This window comes from Nicotiana tabacum, chromosome 8 (genome assembly GCF_000715075.1).
Source record: "Nicotiana tabacum cultivar K326 chromosome 8, ASM71507v2, whole genome shotgun sequence".
Lineage (NCBI taxonomy): Eukaryota > Viridiplantae > Streptophyta > Magnoliopsida > Solanales > Solanaceae > Nicotiana > Nicotiana tabacum.
This window is the reverse complement of record NC_134087.1, coordinates 165404462-165424207: the sequence shown is the minus strand read 5'-3', so window position 1 is coordinate 165424207 and position 19746 is coordinate 165404462. Positions and strand designations below refer to the sequence as shown.

The window sequence follows — 19746 nt, the reverse complement described above, 5'->3', positions numbered from 1 at the left end:
AGAGGAAAGCTGAAAGACCTCTTAATTATTTCACTAGTTTTAAATGGTACATAGAATTAAATAAAGAGGAAGACATCCATAGCTTGAGAGTGGTTGTGAGCATGATCTGGAGATGGCAAAATTGGTGGAGCTGAGGGGAGGGAGGAGCAGATACTTCAGAAAGAGAAGACAGCATGGTGACAAACAGAACGGAGATAACACACGGAGGCATTGCATGTTTTCAGGGATAAATTGCGGATAGAAAAATTCAAAATGGAAAGCTCATGAACTGGACAATGTCCCCCGTGTTTAAGCAGACAGCAATATAAACAACATGGAGAGTCTGCTCCATATTTTGGAATTTCCATTTCCGTCTAGTAGCATGGTTTCATGATTTCATGGTTACCTTTTCTCATTTAGAATGACAACCAAAAATCTAAAACGGAATTCAAGCAACACCCAACAGTTCTTACAAATCCTTATTTTCTTGCATGATCAAGACACACACCAACTGATTGGAATTAAAAAGTAGTTTGAGCAATATATTTCTATCATATTGCTGTCACGGGTTCGAAGCCTGCCGCAGACAAAAGCGTGATATTTAAGTGGAGAAGGATAAAGGGACGAACCCATTATCCACTGAGTTTTGAACTGTACACATTGGTCCTCGGGGATTTCTATGTGTGTGTATGTGTGTGTTCTATATATATTTTCTGTCATAGTGTGTTTACTGCATCAAGAGGCACGTTTAAGCATCATGTTGTCATTCTTTCCCATCATTTTAACCTAAAGGAGCAACTGAAATTTTTTCCAGCAAGGGACGAGCTTGCTGCAAACTGCACCTTACAATGTATTGCATAAGTTAGACGTGTATTCAATTTTTTCTCTGTGATTTCCACATCTAGAAATATCCACAGATGAGAAAAACATCAGTTAGCTTTGCTGCAAATTTAACTTCAGTTAAGTTGTATAGAATAATTGTAAGGCCGACAATGTTGTATGGGAGTGAATGTTGGGCCTCTAAAGCCCAACATGTCCATAAGATTGTACGTCCAAATTTTGCATACAGAAAATAAATAACTGCCATAACAAAATAAATGTGAGAAAAAATGGTGTGTGCCAGAATTTAGAGTAGAGTAGTCTCCAAGAAATCCTTAATGGACTTTTAGGCTAGAATACCATGAATTGTGCTTGTCTTATCGAGGCCCAATTTAATCGCCTAGTCCAAAATGCAATTGGAATTTACTTAAATCATGTAATTTTGACTTAAATAAACTCGTTTGTTAACTCAAAATGTTGACCTGGGCCAATGTGTCTTTAATTTGGGATTTAGCCCAAATTCATATGGGCTTGATCCAACAAAATTTTGAAGTTTACAAAGATAAATGTCTCAGAGATGCGAATGTTAAGATGGATGTGTGGTCATACAAGATTAGATATGATCAGAAATAATCACATTGTTTAAACGGTGCAAATAGCACATACGTTTTCTCCATGTGTTATGTAGGCCTCCAAATGCACAGACTCTTAGTTGTGGAAACATGATAATTGAAGGGCTAAAAGGGGAAGAAGTAGACCTAAATCACATGGGAAATTTTTTATCTTAAAAGATTAAATATCTCGAACTCCAAGTAGATCTAGCAAAACATAGAAAACAATGGCAGTTGAAAATATGTACAGCTATACCAACTAGAAGATTAGTGCTTACTAGAAGACTCTTGGTATATTAGGTTATAACCACTAGAGTATATTAGAGAACCCATAGAGTTATATAATACTTAAGTATGGAGTATTCAAATTTTACGAACCCAAACAAAGTATTTATGATAATGAAGTTTTGTATAGCCAACCCCAACTAATTTGGGATTGAGGCATAGTTGTTGTTGTAATTTAATTTCCTGACAACAATTAATGAGGATGCATTTCATTTATGGGCGAGATGGCAATGACCTTCCCAATTCTGAGGGATCATGACTTGAATAGCCATTCACAAATATTATAAAGAGCCACTATAATTGCTTAGTGTACTTCCGTCAAAATGGTTAAAGGCTTTTTTGGGATCAAAGTGGTCATTCACTTGGTTTTTTTATAGATGTTAAACTTAGATAAAGGGGAATTATCCATTTTCCTACAGAGACCATGTATATCCTTAAGATAAGACTGTCCAAAACCACCCTGTCAAGCTGATTGACCAACAAGAAAATTTTGCAGTCCACGATAGTATACTGTTTCTAGATGGATCAAAGAGCTTGAGAAGTGGTTATCATCTTACAACTTCACCCAATGTAGGTGAGTCAGACAGGTCATATGCAGTCGCTTTAAACAATAGGAGCATTTTTTTCCATCTTAAATGGTGCAAGGGATATACTTATGCAGGAAGAAATGCCACAGATTATTGCTCAATAAACAAAAATTGATATTCAAACACACATTTCGTAAAAACAAATATACCTTATGGCTATACTAAGAATCCGCAAATTGATAATGGTTCTAGAGCTCCCCTGCATCATGCTTAATATTTGATTGAAATGGTTCTGCAAAATGATGATGGTAGTTCAGCTCAACATTAAGTAATTTATATCCCCCAACTTACAAGAAGTAAAAGTGTATATTGAGAATTGTTTATCCTGTTATTATCTGACTACAGAATAAGGTAGAAAATGACTAGTAGGACAGACAAAGAAACAATAGTAAAAGGAAAAAGAGCTTAAGCGACCACAACAACAAGTAGCCTACCAATTGCAATATGTTCTCTAGGTTGTCAAAATGATTAAGAAGCTTCAGAAGAATTGATTGCAAGCTTGATAGTTCACTTTTACCAATCTCGCCATCTGATATGCGCTCCAATATTCCATCTAATATACTGTCCAGATAACTTTTCTGCGTATGAAGACAGGATTAGGAAAAAAAAACTACACAACAAAGGAGAAGCAAGTTTTGGGGACCTTATATCCAAGAGAAGACAACTATTCAAATATTCTCATCATATGCAAATACCAAATCAGATACATTCAAGAAAATTTTTACAGTAAGTAATTTTTGCGCTGGGCAAGTTGACTGGCTTTATCTTTTGTTAGAGTTAGTTCATGCATAGTGTATGTTGTTTGTATAGTGTCCCATGTTGATAGAGAAGGCTTTAGGTATGTGTAGACGCCCTATATAAGGATATTGTAAAACACATAATATAACATATCACTAATATATTTTTCTCGTGCTATTTCTCACATTGCATCAGAGCAGCATTGAAAAACATCCAGGTCAGAAAAAAATCTGCCGCCGTGCGTCTTTCCGGTGACTCCTCAGATCTGATTTGCGTAAACTTACTTTCAGTGAGTGTTCTGCAAAAATCAACACAACCATTAGGTTCAGAACGCACCGGCGATCAAACCCCAGTTAGCCTCTCCGACAGCAGGCCCTTCACGCGCCAGCAGAAGCTAGGTTTCCGAGTACGACCTTTTCTGGCCATTTCTGACAAAGTTTCTTCAGGACAGTTTGCTTATCCAGTAATTCCGAGCCTACCCATATTGTTCTCTTTTTATTCCGATCACTTTGCATTTTTCAGGCGATTACACTGATTTTCCGGCAGCTATAGTGATTTTTCCGGAAACTATAGTGTTTCCTTTGTCTGTTCAGTGAGTTACAATTGATTCTTTCTGTTATTTGGTGATAATTTGTTAGACCTCTCTCGAATCCAACGATGTCTTAGGGATTTGATGTTTTTGGTTGTAAAAACAGGGGTTCTAAAAGTTCTAAGTGTTGATTACTTTGGAACCTTTAATGGGAAGTTCAAACTAGTTAGCTTGGACTTCGGCTGTCGAGTTGTAGTGTAAAGGCCAAGGTGTTCAAGATCATTTAACCAAAAAGGCTAGTGAGGGAGATGAAAAGGCCAAAGCACTTTGAGAGAAGATCGATTGCTCAGTTATACAGTATTCTACGACGATCTGTGATTCCAAGTTGATGCCCTTATTTCGTCCATTCCAGACATATTATTTAGTTTGTGAAAAGGCGTGCACTTTATACACTAATGACATATCTCATTTTTCAGATATGATATCGCAAATGACAAATTTAAAGAAACAGGAATCGGATATGTCTACTTACTTGGAACAAGTACAGGCAGTCATGGAGAAATTTGAGAAGTTGACGCCAGTTTCTGCTAGCGTTAAAAAGCAGCAATAGCAACAAAAAAAGATGTTTCTAGTTCTCACCGTCGCTGGACTTCCTAATGACCTTGATTCAGTATGCGGCCAAGATTTTGGCTAGTCCCACTGTCCCCTGGCCTCTGTCACTTTAGATCCTGTTCTTTATGTCCCTAGTTGTCCTTTTAATCTTGCATTTGTTAGTCGTTTGACTCGTGCCCTCATTGTGATATATACTTTATGGATGATTCTTTTATTATGCAGGACCGTAATACGGAGCAGACTATTGGCACAAGGCGTGAATCACAACGTCTTTACTATCTTAACTCACTCAATCCTTCCATAGCATGTCCAGACCTAATTCACAGATGTTTAGGGCATCCGAGTTTATCCAAGCTTCAAAAGATGGTGCCTCGTTTGCCTATGTTAGATTGTGAGTAGTGTCAACTTGGAAAACATATTCGAGCTACATTTTCACGTAGTGCTTAGAGTCATGCAGAGTCTATTTTTTTTTTAGTTCATTCTGACATAATATAGGATCCCAGTAGAGTTGCTCAACCTTAGAATTTTGTTATTTTATTAGTTTCACTGATGATTACTCAAGATGTACTTGGATTTTCCTAATGAAAGATCATTCTGAGTTGTTTTCTATATTCCAGAGTTTTGTGGTAAAATTAAAACTAAGTTTGGTGTTTCTATTCGCACTTTTCATAGTGATAATGCCTTTGAATACTTATCCTCTCAGTTTCAGCAGTTTATGACTTTTCAAGGTATTATCCATCAAAGATGTTGTCTGTATACTCCTCAACAGAATGGGGTAGTAGAGAGAAAGAATAGGCATCTCATTAAGACTACTCGCACACTTCTCATTCAGTCTCATGTTCCGTTGCATTTTTTAGGCAATGCAGTTATTACAGCTGGTTACTTAATTAATCGGATGCCTTCATCTTCCATCCAGAATCAAATTCCACATTCAGTATTGTTCCCTAAGTCACCCTTATACTCTCTTCCTCCTCGTGTTTTTGGGAGTACTTGTTTTGTTCATAATTTAGCTCCTGGAAAAGATAAATTCGCTCCCCGTGCTCTCAAGCGTGTCTTCCTTGATTATTCTCGGGTTCAAAAGGGGTATCGCTGCTACTCACCTGATCTTCGTAGGTATCTTATGTCAGCCAACGTCACATTTTTTGAGTCTTAACCTTACTTTACTTCATCTTATCATCCTGATATGATATATCTGAGGTCTTACCTATACCTAATTGTGAGGAATATATTGTCCCTCCTCCTACATCCACATCCGTAGCCACCCAACACCACCATAGCCACTCCTCCCTATACCGACTTTTAAGGAGTCTACAATTGCTCCTCCTACATCTCCAGCCACCACTCTTGACTTATCATCGTCGTCCACGTCCAGCATCACGCCTAGATAATTGCGGACGTGTCTCCTCCTAGTCCATCGAATACACTTTGGAAAGGTGTATGATCCACACTTAATCCTAATCCCCATTATGCTGGTTTAAGTTATCAGCGTATGTCATCACCATCATTATGTTTTTGTATCATCTTTGTCCACTGTTTCCATCCCTAAGTCTACAGGTGAGGCATTATCTCATCAGGATGGCAACGAGCTATAGTTGATGAGATGTCTGCTTTACTGGCGAGTGGTAGTTGGGAACTTGCTCCTTTTCATTCAGATAAGTCTACTGTTGGTTGTTGGGTTTATGCAGTCAAAGTCGGCCCGGATGACCAAGTTGATCGGCTTAAGGCTCGTCTAGTTGCAAAAGGATATACTCAGATATTTGGGCTTGATTATAGTGACACTTTCTCTCCCATGGCTAAAGTAGCATATATTCGCCTTTTTCTGTCCATGGTTGTTGTTCGTCGTTGGCCTCTTTATCAGTTGCACATTAAGAATGCCTTTCTCCCTGGTGATCTTGAGGATGAAGTTTATATGGAGCAACCACCTGATTTTGTTGCTCAAGGGGAGTCTAGAGTCTTGTATGTCGATTACGCAGGTCACTCAATGGTTAGAAACAATCTTCTCGAGCCTGGTTTGGTAAGATCAGCACAGTTATTCAGGAGTGACTCGTAGTGAAGTTGATCAATCTGTATTTTATTAGCATTCTGCTCCTAATATGTGTATTTATCTAATGGTTTATGTTGATGATATTGTTATTACTGACAATGATCAAGATGGTATTACTAATCTAAGCAGCATCTATTTCAGCACTTCCAGACTAAGGATCTAGTAAAATTGAAGTACTTTCTAGGTATTGAGGTCGCTCACTCTAGCTCAAGTATTGTTACTTCACAAAGGAATGTGCTTTAGACATTCTTGAGGAGACAGAGTTGCGGACCTGTTGACACTCCTATGGATCCGAATGCTAAGCTTCTGCCAGAGGGAGCCTCTTAGCGATCCTGCAAGATATAGGCAGATGGTTGGCAAATTAAATTACCTCATAGTGACTAGACCTTACATTTCATTTCCGGTGAGTGTTGTAAGTCAGTTTATGGACTCTCCCTATGATATTCATTGGGATGTAATTGTTCGCATTCTTCCGTATATAAAATCAGCTCCAGGCAAAGGACTACCATTCGAGGATCAAAGCCATGAGCATATAGCTGGATACACAGATGTTGATTGGGCAGGATCATCTTCTGATAGACGTTCCACATCTGGATATTGTGTTTTAGTAGGAGGTAATTTGCTCTCTTAGAAAAGCAAAAACAGAATGTAGTTGCTCGATCTAGCGCAAAAGCAGAATATTAGGCCATGGCATGGTAACATGTGAGCTAGTTTGGATCAAACAGTTGCTCCAAGAATTAAAATTTGGAGAAATCAGCCATATGGAACTTGTGTGTGATAATCAAGTTGCCCTTTATAGTGCATCAAATCCAATGTTCCATGAGAGGACTAAATACATTGAGATTGACTATCACTTCATCAGATAGAAGATACTCTCAGAAGATATTGTTACGAAGTTTGTGAAGTCAAATGATTAACTTGCAGATAATTTTCACTAAGTCCCTCATTGGTTCCCGTATTAGTTACATATGTAACAAGCTCGATACATATAATTTATATACACTAACTTGAGAGGGAGTGTAACAGCCCAGCCCGCTAGTGATATTGTCCGCTCTGGGCCTAGGCCTTCACAGGTTTAAAATTCGTCACTAGGGACTAAGGCTTGTTAACTTATATACCCAGCATCCCTCTTGTGTTTTGCCGACGTGGGACTTTGTCTAAAGTCTGGGTGTTACATACACCCTCTATTATGGACTCAGCGTCCTCGCTGAGGTTTGCCCACCGCATGGGATTCTTCTAGACTCAGCACTGAGGTTTGCGCTGCCTAACTGGGATTTGCCTAAACTCAGTTGACCTCTGACCCACCATCGACAAGGCTGACACAAGAGTGGCTCTAATACCAATGATGGGTTGCGGACCGGTTGACACTCCTATGGATCCGAATGCTAAGCTTCTGCCAGAGGGAGCCTCTTATCGATCCTGCAAGATATAGGCGACTGGTTGGAAAATTAAATTACCTCATAGTGACTAGACCTGATATTTCATTTCCGGTGAGTGTTGTAAGTCAGTTTATGAATTCTCCCTGTGATAGTCATTGGGATGCAGTTGTTCGCATTCTTCCGTATAAAAAATCAGCTCCAGGCAAAGGACTACCATTCGAGGATCGAAGCTAGGGGTGTTCAAAACCGATCCGAAACCGAAAACCGATCCGAACCGAAGCTTAATGGCTTACTGGTAACGGCTTAACGGACGGGGAACGGATTGAATTTTCTTTATTAACGGCTTATCGGTTTGGGGGCGGATTATTCAATTTTCTTAACGGATAATCCGTTAACCCGTTAAGAATATATATATATATATATATATATATATATATATATATATATATATACATATATATATAATTTATTTTTATTTATATATATTAAATATAAAAAAACTAAAACCCTTGAAAATGATTAACAAAAACAAAAGCCTGTCTGTTCTGTCCTGTCTCTAAACAAAGTAACAAACCTGTCTGTTCCTAAAATCCTAATTTCAGAGAAACCCTAACGCCTAAACCAGCAGCCACCGCCCACCGGCCAACAGTCCTCGTCGTCGTCGACTTTCACCAGCCACCGGTCTCCCTCTCGCCGTCTCGTCTCTCCCTCTCGCGAGTCGCGGCTTCTTATCTTCTTATCCAGGTACTCTTACTTATGAATAAGATTTTTTGGTTTTTGCTGGGACTTTAAGGAGGAGTATTTCTCACAAATTTCAACTACAGTAGAGGTGCAATCTGAGGTAACTCAAGTAGTTGAAGAAGTTGTTGTTGATTTTGATAATTTTAGGGTTTCCTTCTTCGTCTTCATTTCTCTGTTCTTATGTTTTGTACTGTGCAAATTAATCGTATTTGGTTATTAAATTACTAGGATGTTTACAACTTCAGTTTGGTTTAACTTTAGGTTTAACTTTAGCAAGTAATAACTTCAGTTTGGTTTAACTTTAGGTTTAATCTAAAATTAATAAAACAGTGTTTTACACAATAACGAGAAGCCTATACAATTTTGAAATTTTCTTGTTTGTGAAGTAATTTATGTAATTCATATTAGATTATCGTGTCTTTATTCTCATTCCTTTTCTTTTCTTGTTGCAGTGACTCATACATGGCTGAAAATATACAAAGTGATAAGGTGATGATGGGTGAAAGTGGGGCTTCTAATTCAGATGCAACAAGTCAAGCTCAAACAACGGAGTCAAATATAACCAAAAAAGGAGAAAAAGGTCTGTTGTGTGGGATCATTTTACAGAAATTATTACTTCTGAAGGGAGTACAAAAGCAAAATGTGACTATTGCTTTATTGAGTATGTATTTAAGACCAAAGACGGTACGTCGACACTTCTTTCTCATATGCTTAAGTGTCCTAAACGCCCTGCTATTGTTGATAAAAAACAATCAAATTTAGGCTTTCAATCTGCTCCGGGGGTAGTCAGGGTGACGTAGCTGTTGTTACTTGGAAATTTGAACAAGAAGAATGTAGGAAGGCATTATATCGTATGGTAATAGTTGATGAGCTTCCTTTTAGCTTTGTTGAGAAGTTTTAGAGACTTTATGAAATTGGCGCAACCTTATTTTCGGATCCCTTCCCGTAGTACTGTAACTAGGGATTGTTTTGATCTTTTTAATGAAGAAAAGCAAAAGTTGAAGAGGTTTTTTATAGAAACAAAACAAAGAGTATGTATTACCACTGATACCTGGACTTCTATACAAAGAATCAATTACATATGTATCACTGCCCATTGGATTGATAGTGAATGGAATATGCATAAGAGAATAATTAATTTTTGTCCTATTGTTAGTCATAAAGGCGAAGATATGGCAAACGGTATTGGTAGGTGCTTACGTGAGTGGGGAATAAATAAGATCTTCACTGTCACAGTTGATAATGCAAGCTCAAATGATGTGACAGTAAAAGAATTATCTAAGCAATTAACAAAAATGGGAACTAATTTGATGAATGGTACTCACCTTCACGTGAGATGTATGGCTCACATCATGAATTTTGTGGTCCAGAATGGTTTAAAAGAATCTTCAGTGTCTATTGAACGTGTTAGGCATGCGGTGAGATATGTTAGGCAGTCTCCTGCGAGGTTGAAAAGGTTTCAAGAATGTTTTAATGCTGAACAACTCAATTCTAAAAAAACTTTATGCTTAGATGTTCCAACTAGATGGAATTCCACCTACTTGATGTTGTGCAGGGCTGTTGAATTTGAAAGTGCATTTTCAAATTATGCTTCTAGTGAAATTGGCTTGAGACATTATCTTGAGCATTCTTATATTGATGTTGGAATTCCTACAGGTGAACTTTTGAGTAGTGATTGGGAGAATGTAAAAAGAATTACAAAGTTTCTTGAAATCTTCTATCTTCTTACTTTGAAGATATCTGGATCACGTTATGTTACATCGAATATTCATTTTCTTGAAATTTGCGCAGTTGCTGTCTATTTGAAGCAATTGATAGCAAATGAAGATATAGTTTTAAGTGAAATGACAAAGAATATGAAAGAAAAGTTTGATAAGTATTGGGGTGATCCAGGGAAATGAACAAGATAATTTTTATCTCATGTATTTTGGATCCACGTTACAAGATCGAATCAGTTGGCTTTGCACTTGTAAAGATGTTTGGTGTAGATCCGGGGGCAACTATACAAGCAGAAGTGACGAAGTACATGACTTCATTATTCAGTGAGTATGTAAAGTCCAGCTCAAAAAGTGTTGTGCTTGCTTCATCTTCAGATTGTTCTTCATTGGACACTTCGAGTTCCGAGCTTTCTGGCAGTCAAGCAAGCACCCAAAATATAGGACTTTTAGAATCACTCATGCAAGATATAAAAAAATATAAAAGTGGGAGTGGAGGTGTTGATACTAGAACAGAGTTAGATAAATATTTAGGTGAAGAAACTGAGGATGACACTAAAGAATTTGATGTTCTTCTTTGGTGGAAATTGAACTCAGCTAGATTTCCTATTCTTGCGAAGATGGCTCGTGATGTATTAGCTGTTCTGGTTTCAAGTGTGGCATCTGAATGTGCGTTTAGTACGGGAGGACGTCTTCTTGATTAATTTAGGAGTTCATTAACTCCTAAATTGGTGCAAGCTCTAGTGTGTCTTCAAGATTGGCTTCGAAATGAAAAATTAAAACAACCCATTAGTGTTGAGGAAGATCTTGATAAAATCGAGCAGCTTGAACAAGGTAATAATATTGTTACTATATTTGTTGTATATAAGTGTTGTTGATATGCTTATATTTATCGCACGACTCATTATTTTAATTTTTTTTTTCTTCAGATTTAGCCAGCAATGGAAAAGACTCTTCCATAATTGACGTGTAGTGTTAATATATTTGGTAAGATTATTCATCAGCAATTCTTTTTCTGAAACTCATACTTTCAAACTCTAAATCAGTATATCCCATTTACAAACACTCAGCAATCCGCTTTGTACAAAAATTGGAAGCATAGGCATCCATTTTTCAACTTGTTTTACTGCAACCTTTGTGTCTTTCCCAGGACAACAAAGTTGTTCATATTTGCACCAGAAGATATCAACCTCTAATTCTCCAAACAAGAACCAGAGGCAAAATTAGCAAAGTTCAACATAGATGTTGACACCTACTTTTTGATGAAATTACATGATTATGTTTGTCTGCTTTAGAGTTTAGATGACTTTCTGATGATCAGCAATGTCTTTTTTGCACGCGCTCTTTAATAATATGTTCGTCATCCAAATGCAGGCCGAGCGTCGCCTTCTGTTTGAGCCCGAGCGTGAAGAAATTGCTCAGGAACCAACTTAATCTGCTGTGTAACTGTGTGCCAAGGCATCAGCCACTATCTTGATCTGACTTTATCTGCTGTGTAACTTGTAAAGTTATTTGCAGCTCTGCTGACTTATTATTATTATTATTAGTACAGTCCTGAAGATCTTTAGCATGCAGCTCTGCTGACTTTATCTGTTGCGATGGTGTTTAACTGCTGTGTAACTTGTAAAGCTGTTTGCAGCTCTGCTGACTTATTATTATTAATACAGTCCTGAAGATCTTTAGCATGCAGCTCTGCTGACTTTATCTGCTGCGATGGTATTTATTTGCTCTGTATGTAGAAGCATTTTTCTGTGCAAAAGAGTAACTTAGTGTTCTTTTTGTTGTTTGATGATGTCTGCTGAATTTTATATTCTTGAGTAGAAGTTGCAGAAGAAGAGAGTGAAAGGAATTTAAAGTAATCAAGTTTCATACTAACATACATATTCACTAAATTAAATAAGTAGTGTATATATGTGGCACCACTTCAGTTGGATGTGTCCTTTCCTTCATTGAAAGACATCAATGGAGTTTACTGTTTAGCACGGTTAATATTTTTGTTCAACATACAGCTAGAGAAAAATGTTGCCACGTTTTTTATTGTGCTTTTGATATCATGCTTCTCATTTGTGATGATTGGTGGTGTTCTATTCTTTATATTCAGCTGGGGACTATGATTCTGAAGACAATGTCCTCTAGCACTTTCCTTGTTGGCCTCAATCATCATTTGTGAAACTGGATCTGGATTACTATCTTTCTCCGTAAAGTGCTGAAACAGGGAAAACACAATTTAGTGAATAGGTATGTTAGGCCGAAAAACCGCCCGATAAGAGCTAAACCGATACCAATACGCCCGATATCTTATCGGGTGGCTAACGGATTAATACATTTAAAAGTCGATAACCGTTAAGCCAAACCGTTAAGAGTAAAAAACCGCCCAATTCGCCCGATAAGCAGCCCTAATCGAAGCCATGAGCATATAATTGGATACACAGATGTCGATTGGGCAGTAGGGCTGGGCATATATCGGGTATAACCGATATCCCAAACCGAAAAAGTTTATTGGGGTATCGATATCGGGTTATTGGGTTAACGGTTCGATAACAGTTTAAAACTTTTTCACTATTGGGTTATCGGTTCGGGCCTCGATTTTCCCAATTTCTTAACGGGTTAACCGATAACCCAATAAGAATTAGTACTATTTCAGTTGTGTTTGGACAACTGTTGAATTACTAGTACTCTTGTTGCTCTTGCTACAGTTAGACTCTGAAAAAAGACATTGATCTCTTGGTTATGGTTTGGCAGGAAACCAAAAAATTGTTATTTATGTTCCTGTTAACTGCTATTTCCAGTGAATTGGAGATGGAATGCTTGTGAGTTGTAGTATCAATTTTTGAGATTGTACAGGACTTGAATTTGTCAAAATGAAGCATGCTTCAAATATTAGTTGTGGCCATAACGTAGAAATGGGTAGTATGCTATATGTGAATTCTTCTCTTTTTTGCTTGACTCCAGTGAATTGTCTTTTTTTTTTTTGGCTTAACTCTAGATTGAGTTATCTTATCGGGTAAACCAATAACCAAACCGATAATGGTCAATAACCGATTAACTGATAACCGATATCTTATCGGTTCGGTTATCGGTTTATCATATTTGTAAACCGATAACCGATATGCTAAACCGATAATATTCACAACCGAACCGAACAGACCAATGCCCACCCCTATTGGGCAGGATCATCTTCTGATAGACGTTCCACATCTGGATATTGTGTTTTAGTAGGAGGTAATTTGCTCTCTTAGAAAAGCAAAAACAGAATGTAGTTGCTCGATCTAGCGCAGAAGCAGAATATTAGGCCATGGCATGGTGACAGGTGAGCTAGTTTGGATCAAACAGTTGTTCAAAGAATTAAAATTTGGAGAAATCAGCTAGATGGAACTTGTGTGTGATAATCAAGTTGTCCTTTATATTGCATCAAATCCATTGTTCCATGAGAGGACTAAATACATTGAGATTGACTATCACTTCATCAGATAGAAGATACTCTCAGGAGATGTTACAAAGTTTGTGAAGTCAAATGATCAACTTGCAGATATTTTCACCAAGTCCCACACTGGTTCTTGTATTAGTATATGTAACAAGCTAGATACATATAATTTATATACACTAACTAGAGGGGCAGTGTAACAGCGCAACCCGCTAGTGATATTTTCCACTCTGGGCCTAGGCCCTCATGGGTTTAAAACGCGTCACTAGAGTCTGAGGCTTGTTAACTTATATACCCAGCATCCCTCTTGTGTTTTGCCATGTGGGACTCTATCTAAAGTCTAGGGTGTTACATACACCCCCTCTTATGGGCTCAGCGTTCTCGCTGAGGTGTGCTTCACCGCATGGGATTCACCTAGACTCAGCATTGAGGTTTGCCTTGCCTAACCAGGATTTGCCTAAGATCAGTTGAACTCTGACCCACCATCGGCAAGGCTGACACAAGAGTGGCTCTGATACCATCTGTAACAGCCCTGCCCGCTAGTGATATCATCTAAGGCTTGTTAACTTATATACCCAGCATCCCTTTTATGTTTTGCCGATGTGGGACTCTGTCTAAAGTCTGGGGTGTTACAGGGAGTGTTAGAGTTAGTTCATGTATAGTGTCCCAGTTGATAGAGAAGGCTTTAGGTATATGTAAACATTATATATAAATAGGTCTATTATAAAACACTTAATATATATCAATAATATATTTTTCCCGTGCTATTTCTCACATATTTGAACAGTGGTAACCAAATATTAAATTACCTATTGAGTCCTATGTCATATCACCCGCATGGGACATTCCAACTATTTTATGAATTACTCAAACATAACATGAGCTCTAAGGTCAGCAAACACTAGCATCTCCCCTACTTCTATAGAGAATCAATAACCGTTAACTTATTGGAGCATCATTTTTGCAAACCAGATGTTCAAAGTAGTGAAGAAAACCAAAAAAAAGTACCAAAAGATATCATGATTGGGCCCCTTAGTTACAAGGGGAGAGATAGGCTCATAAAGTTAAGAGAATGACGTTTGGAATGTGAGGTGTATTGGAGATGAGCACACATCAACATATTGTAAGATGAAAATTACAAGAAAAACACGCAACATAAACAAAGGATGCGTTGGATGAAGGAAAATGTTTCCATGGAGAAGTGTTTATTGTTGAAAATGTTTTACCCTGGTAAATCATTTTTCCTTTCCCAGTGTTTGGTTGGATATAAAAATAAGTAACATGTTAGTTTGATAGTTAAATAGTAGTAAATAACCCTAATCCCATATGTATTAGGAGTAGGACATGTATTATATATATATATATAAGGCTCATTGTATCATTGTCAATATTAATCAATAAGATTTTTCTCCCATGTATTCTCACATGGTATAAGAGCATTAGTGAGAAAAGATCATTGTGCGTCATTCTAGCGACATCCGGGAAGAAATAATTCAGTCACCGTGCAATTTTCCGGTGACCTAAGTGACTGATTTGCGTCATCTTATGTCTGGTGAGTGTTGTGCACAAACCATCACCACCATTAGATTCAGAAACCTCTGGCGACCAAACCCCCAAAAGATTCTCCGGCAACAGACGCCCCACGCACCCCCACGCGCCACCCAAATCTGTGATTCCGCGCGTGTGTGCTTCTCCGGCCATTTTTTGGCCAAGCTTCTTGAGGACAGCCTAGTCGCACATAAATTCCGAGTCGATTGGTATTGTTTTCGACAGATTCCGACAACTTTGGAATTTTCCTGCGTATAAACAGTGTTCTGGTCATCTTTTTGGAAAATTTCTTCAGGATAGTCCTATTTTCTAGTAATTCCGACCAGGCCCATACTATTTTCTTTTTATTCCGAGCACTTTGAGATTTTTCTGGCGTGAACAGTAAGTTTTCCGGCAAGAACAGTAATTCCTTGAAAAAATTCTGCTTTTTTCCGGCACAATATTATAATGGCATTCGTATCAGAAGCCTTTAACTCACAATCCGTTGGATCCAATGCATTGAATCCAATCCAGATGGTTTCTTTATCGGATTATATTAAGTTCCTTCAGTATGAAGCACGTAAACAGATATCTTCAGGATTAGCCTCCGTTGTTCCAACAAATAGTAGCATGACTTGTGTCTCCCAATCTTCAACTTCTGAATCCTGGGTCATTGATTCAGGTGCATCTGATCATATTTCTGGTAACAAATCTTATTTCATATTCTTAATCTCTTCCAACAGTCACAATGACTAATGGGTCTCAAGCCATGGTAACTGCAATAGGTCAAGCAAGTCCACTTCCTTCCTTACCTTTAGACTCAGTTCTTTATGTTCATGGTAGTCCTTTTAATCTCATAGCCGTTAGTCGCTTAGCCAAATCACTTAAATCTGCTATTTTATTTCTTGAGGACCTTGTTTTTATACAGGAACGCAGTACAGGGCGGATCATTGGTACCGGACGTGAATCAGATGGACTTTATTACCTTATCCTTATAAAATCACATGGACTCGCATCTTGTCTTCCTTCAATAACTTGTCCCGTTACTGATTCACTAGATTTATTACATAAACGGTTAGGACATCCCAGTTTGTTAAAATTTCAGAAAATGGTACCTGGCTTATCTCACTTGTCCACTCTAGAGTGTGAGTTATGTCAGCTCGGTAAGCATACCCGCTCCCATTTCCCGAGGCGTCTTGATAATCGAGCAGTCACCTTTTACTTTGGTCCATTTAGATGTTTGGGGTCCTAGTCGGGTCAGTTCTACCTTGGGATTCCCCTACTTTGTCAGTTTCATTGATGATTATTCCAGGTGCACTTGGATATTTTTGATGAAAAATCGATCTGAGTTGTTTTCTATTTTCCAGACCTTCCACGCTAAATTTCAAAATCAATTTGGGGTTTCTATCCGCACATTTCGTAGTGATAATGCCCTAGAGTATTTGTCTTCCCCATTTCAGCAGTTTATGAACTTCCACGGGATTATTCATCAAACATCTTGTCCGTACACATCCCAACAAAATGGGATAGCTGAAAGAAAGAATAGACATCTTATTGAAACTGCTCGTACCCTACTCATACAATCTCATGTTCCGCTGCGTTTTTGGGGGATGCAGTTCTTACATCTTGTTACCTTATTAATCGTATGCCATCTTCAGCTATCCAAAATCAAGTTCCATTCTCTGTCCTGTTTCCCCACTTACCTTTGTTCTCTTTTCCACCCCGTGTCTTTGGGAGTACGTGCTTTGTTCATGACCTTACTCCAGGAAAAGATAAATTAGCTCCTCGTGCTCTTAAGTGCATATTTCTGGGTTACTCGAGAACGCAAAAGGGATATCGATGTTATTCTCCTGACCTTCAGCGATTTCTTATGTCTGCCGATGTTACCTTCTTTGAAACTCAATCATACTTCACGGGTCCAGTTAATCACTTAGATATTTCTGAGGTGCTACCCGTTCCTTCTTTTGGAGATTCAGTCCCTATCTCCCATTCATCTGCCTCCATAGCTCCACCACCTACAGTTCCAATTCCAGTTGCAGCTCCACCACCGAGTCCAGTGCCACCAACTATAGCTCCAGTGCCACCACCTAGTCCAGTTCAACCTTCTACAGCTCCACCACTCTTGACTTATCATCGTCGTCCGTGCCCAGCATCAGGCCCAGCTGATTCACGTCCTGCACCTGACCCTGCTAATACTGCGGACTTGTCTCCTCTTAATCAACCGATTGCACTATGAAAAGGTATACGGTCCACACTTAATCCTAATCCTCATTATGTCGGTTTAAGTTACCATCGTCTGTCATCATCCCATTGTGCATTTGTGTCATCTTTGCCCTCTGTTTTCATCCCTAAGTCTACAGGTGAAGCACTGTCTCATCTCGGATGGCGACATGCTATGATTAACGAGATGTCTACTTTACATACGAGTGGTACTTGGAAGCTTGTTCCTCTTCCTTCGGGTAAATCGACTGTTGGTTTTCGTTGGGTGTATGCAGTCAAAGTTGGTCCAAATGGCCAGGTTGATCGACTTAAGGCTCGTCTTGTTGCCAAAGGGTATACTCAGCTATTTGGGCTCGATTATAGTGATACTTTCTCTCCCGTAACTAAGATAGCATCAGTCCGCCTTTTTCTATCCATGGTTGCCATTCGCCATTGACCTCTCTATCAGTTGGACATTAAAAATGTTTTTCTTCACGGTGACCTTGAGGATGAGGTTTATGTGGAGCAACCACATGGTTTTGTTGCTTAGGGGGAGTCTAAAGCAATCTCCTCGAGCCTGGTTTGGTATGTTTAGCACAGTTATTCAGGAGTTTGGCACGACTCGTAGTGAAACTGATCACTCTGTGTTTTATCGACATTCTGCTTCAAATCTCTGTATTTATCTGGTAGTTTATGTTGACGATATTGTTATTACCGGCAATGATCAGGATAGTATTACTAAGTTGAAGAACCATCTCTTTCAGCACTTTCAGACTAAGGATCTGGGCAGATTAAAGCATTTTCTGGGTATTGAGGTCGCTCAGTCTAGCTCAGGTATTGTGATCTCACAACGGAAGTATGCCTTGGACATTCTTGAAGAGATAGGAATGACAGGTTGTAGACCCGTTGACACTTCTATGGATCCAAATTCTAAACTTCTGTCAGGACAAGGGGGAGCCGCTTAGCGATCCTGCAAGATATCGAGGGTTGTTTGGTAAATCACATTACCTCACGGTAACAAGACCTGACATTTCCTTTCCTGTGAGGGCTGTGAGTTAGTTTATGGATTTTCCCTACGGTAGTCATTGGGATGTAATTGTCCGCATTCTTCGGTATATAAAATCAGCTCCGGGCAAAGGATTATTGTTATAAGATCGAGGTCGTGAGCATATCGTTGGATACTCAGATGCTGATTGAGCAGGATCACCTTCTGATAGACGTTCTACGTCTAGATATTGTGTCTTAGTAGGAGGAAATTTGGTGTCTTGGAAGAGCAAGAAACAGAATGTGATTGCTCGATTTAGTGCAGAAGCAGAATATCGAGCAATGGCTATGGCCACATGTGAGCTAATTTGGATCAAACAGTAGCTCAAGGAGTTGAAATTTGGTGAGATTAGTCAGATGGGACTTGTGTGTGATAATCAAGCTACAATTCATATTGCGTCAAATCCAGTGTTCCATGAAAGAACTAAACACATCGAGATTGACTGTCACTTTATTAGAGAAAAGATACTCTCGGAAGATATTGCTACAAAATTTGTGAAGTCGAATGATCAGCTTGCTGATATTTTCACCAAGTCCCTCACTGGTCCTCGTATTAGTTATATATGTAACAAGCTCGGTACATATGATTTATTTGCAATAGCTAGTCTATGTTAGTTTGATAGTTAAATAGTAGTAAATAACCCTAATCCCATATGTATTAGGAGTAGGACATGTATTATATATATAGGGCTCATTGTATCATTGTCAATATTAATCAATAATATATTTTCTCCCGTGCATTCTCACATAACATACGGTAACTGTAAACATTTTTCTCATAAACCATTTCCACCAAACCAAACACATCCAAATAAGACTTCAAAGAAGAATATACTAGAAACATAAAACTTAACCCACCTAAACAAATTCACCCTCATAGTATTACCATTACGAGCACTGGTTGCTAAAAAAGCTGGGAAGTGGAACAAAGTGAAGAAAAAGAGATGGGTATCAGCAAAACGTGGAGGGTTGAATGTCATGCGCTCCTCACATAAATCAAGATGCTAGAACAAACTTCACCACTGATTGGATTAGTGACCATTTGAAGACAAATTGAGTTAGGGCTTGGAAAGAAATTTCTTGATCCTTCATTGTCTAATATGTTTCTTGGAATTTCCTACACCCTAAAAATGAATTAATTTAGCCAAACTGACTTACACAAGAATAAAAGGAATTATGTACTAACTTTGGGATGTACAGCATAAACAACTAAAACTAGTAAAAATGATTGAAGAAGCAAAAAGACCATCACAAGTTCATTTTGAACCAACATATGCTCAATGAAAAGATCGAGACTACAGGTTGCACGATCAATAGCAGACGACATCATGCTTTGCACCATAGTTGCAGAAGAGTAAAATATCTATGGAACAGCTGTTAGATATACATAAACCATTCACCAGAGTTCTCTCAACTTACCATGTGTTTCTGGAGAGCAATATCTATATGAGCATCTACAACATTGAGGTACTCATCAAGGCTATTAAACCGAGAAACAACCTGAAATACAAAA

At 38.4% G+C, this 19746-nt stretch overlaps 1 protein-coding gene across 6 annotated transcripts in view; it reads right to left on the bottom strand.

Annotated features, from left to right (window-relative positions):
* Positions 1-19746, bottom strand: part of LOC107766028 (uncharacterized) — a 52241-nt gene that overhangs the window by 10082 nt on the left and 22413 nt on the right. For all 6 annotated transcript variants that reach the window (XR_012694329.1, XR_012694330.1, XM_075219856.1 and 3 more), the window contains 3 exons: positions 19653-19733; positions 2716-2859; positions 2431-2513 (listed from right to left, as the gene is read on the bottom strand). Coding sequence is in view for 4 of the 6 variants with exons in the window: in XM_075219856.1 (XP_075075957.1) it covers positions 2431-2513; positions 2716-2859; positions 19653-19733 (308 nt within the window). In the remaining 2 variants the exon portion in view is untranslated. The remainder of the gene's footprint in view (positions 1-2430; positions 2514-2715; positions 2860-19652; positions 19734-19746) is intronic.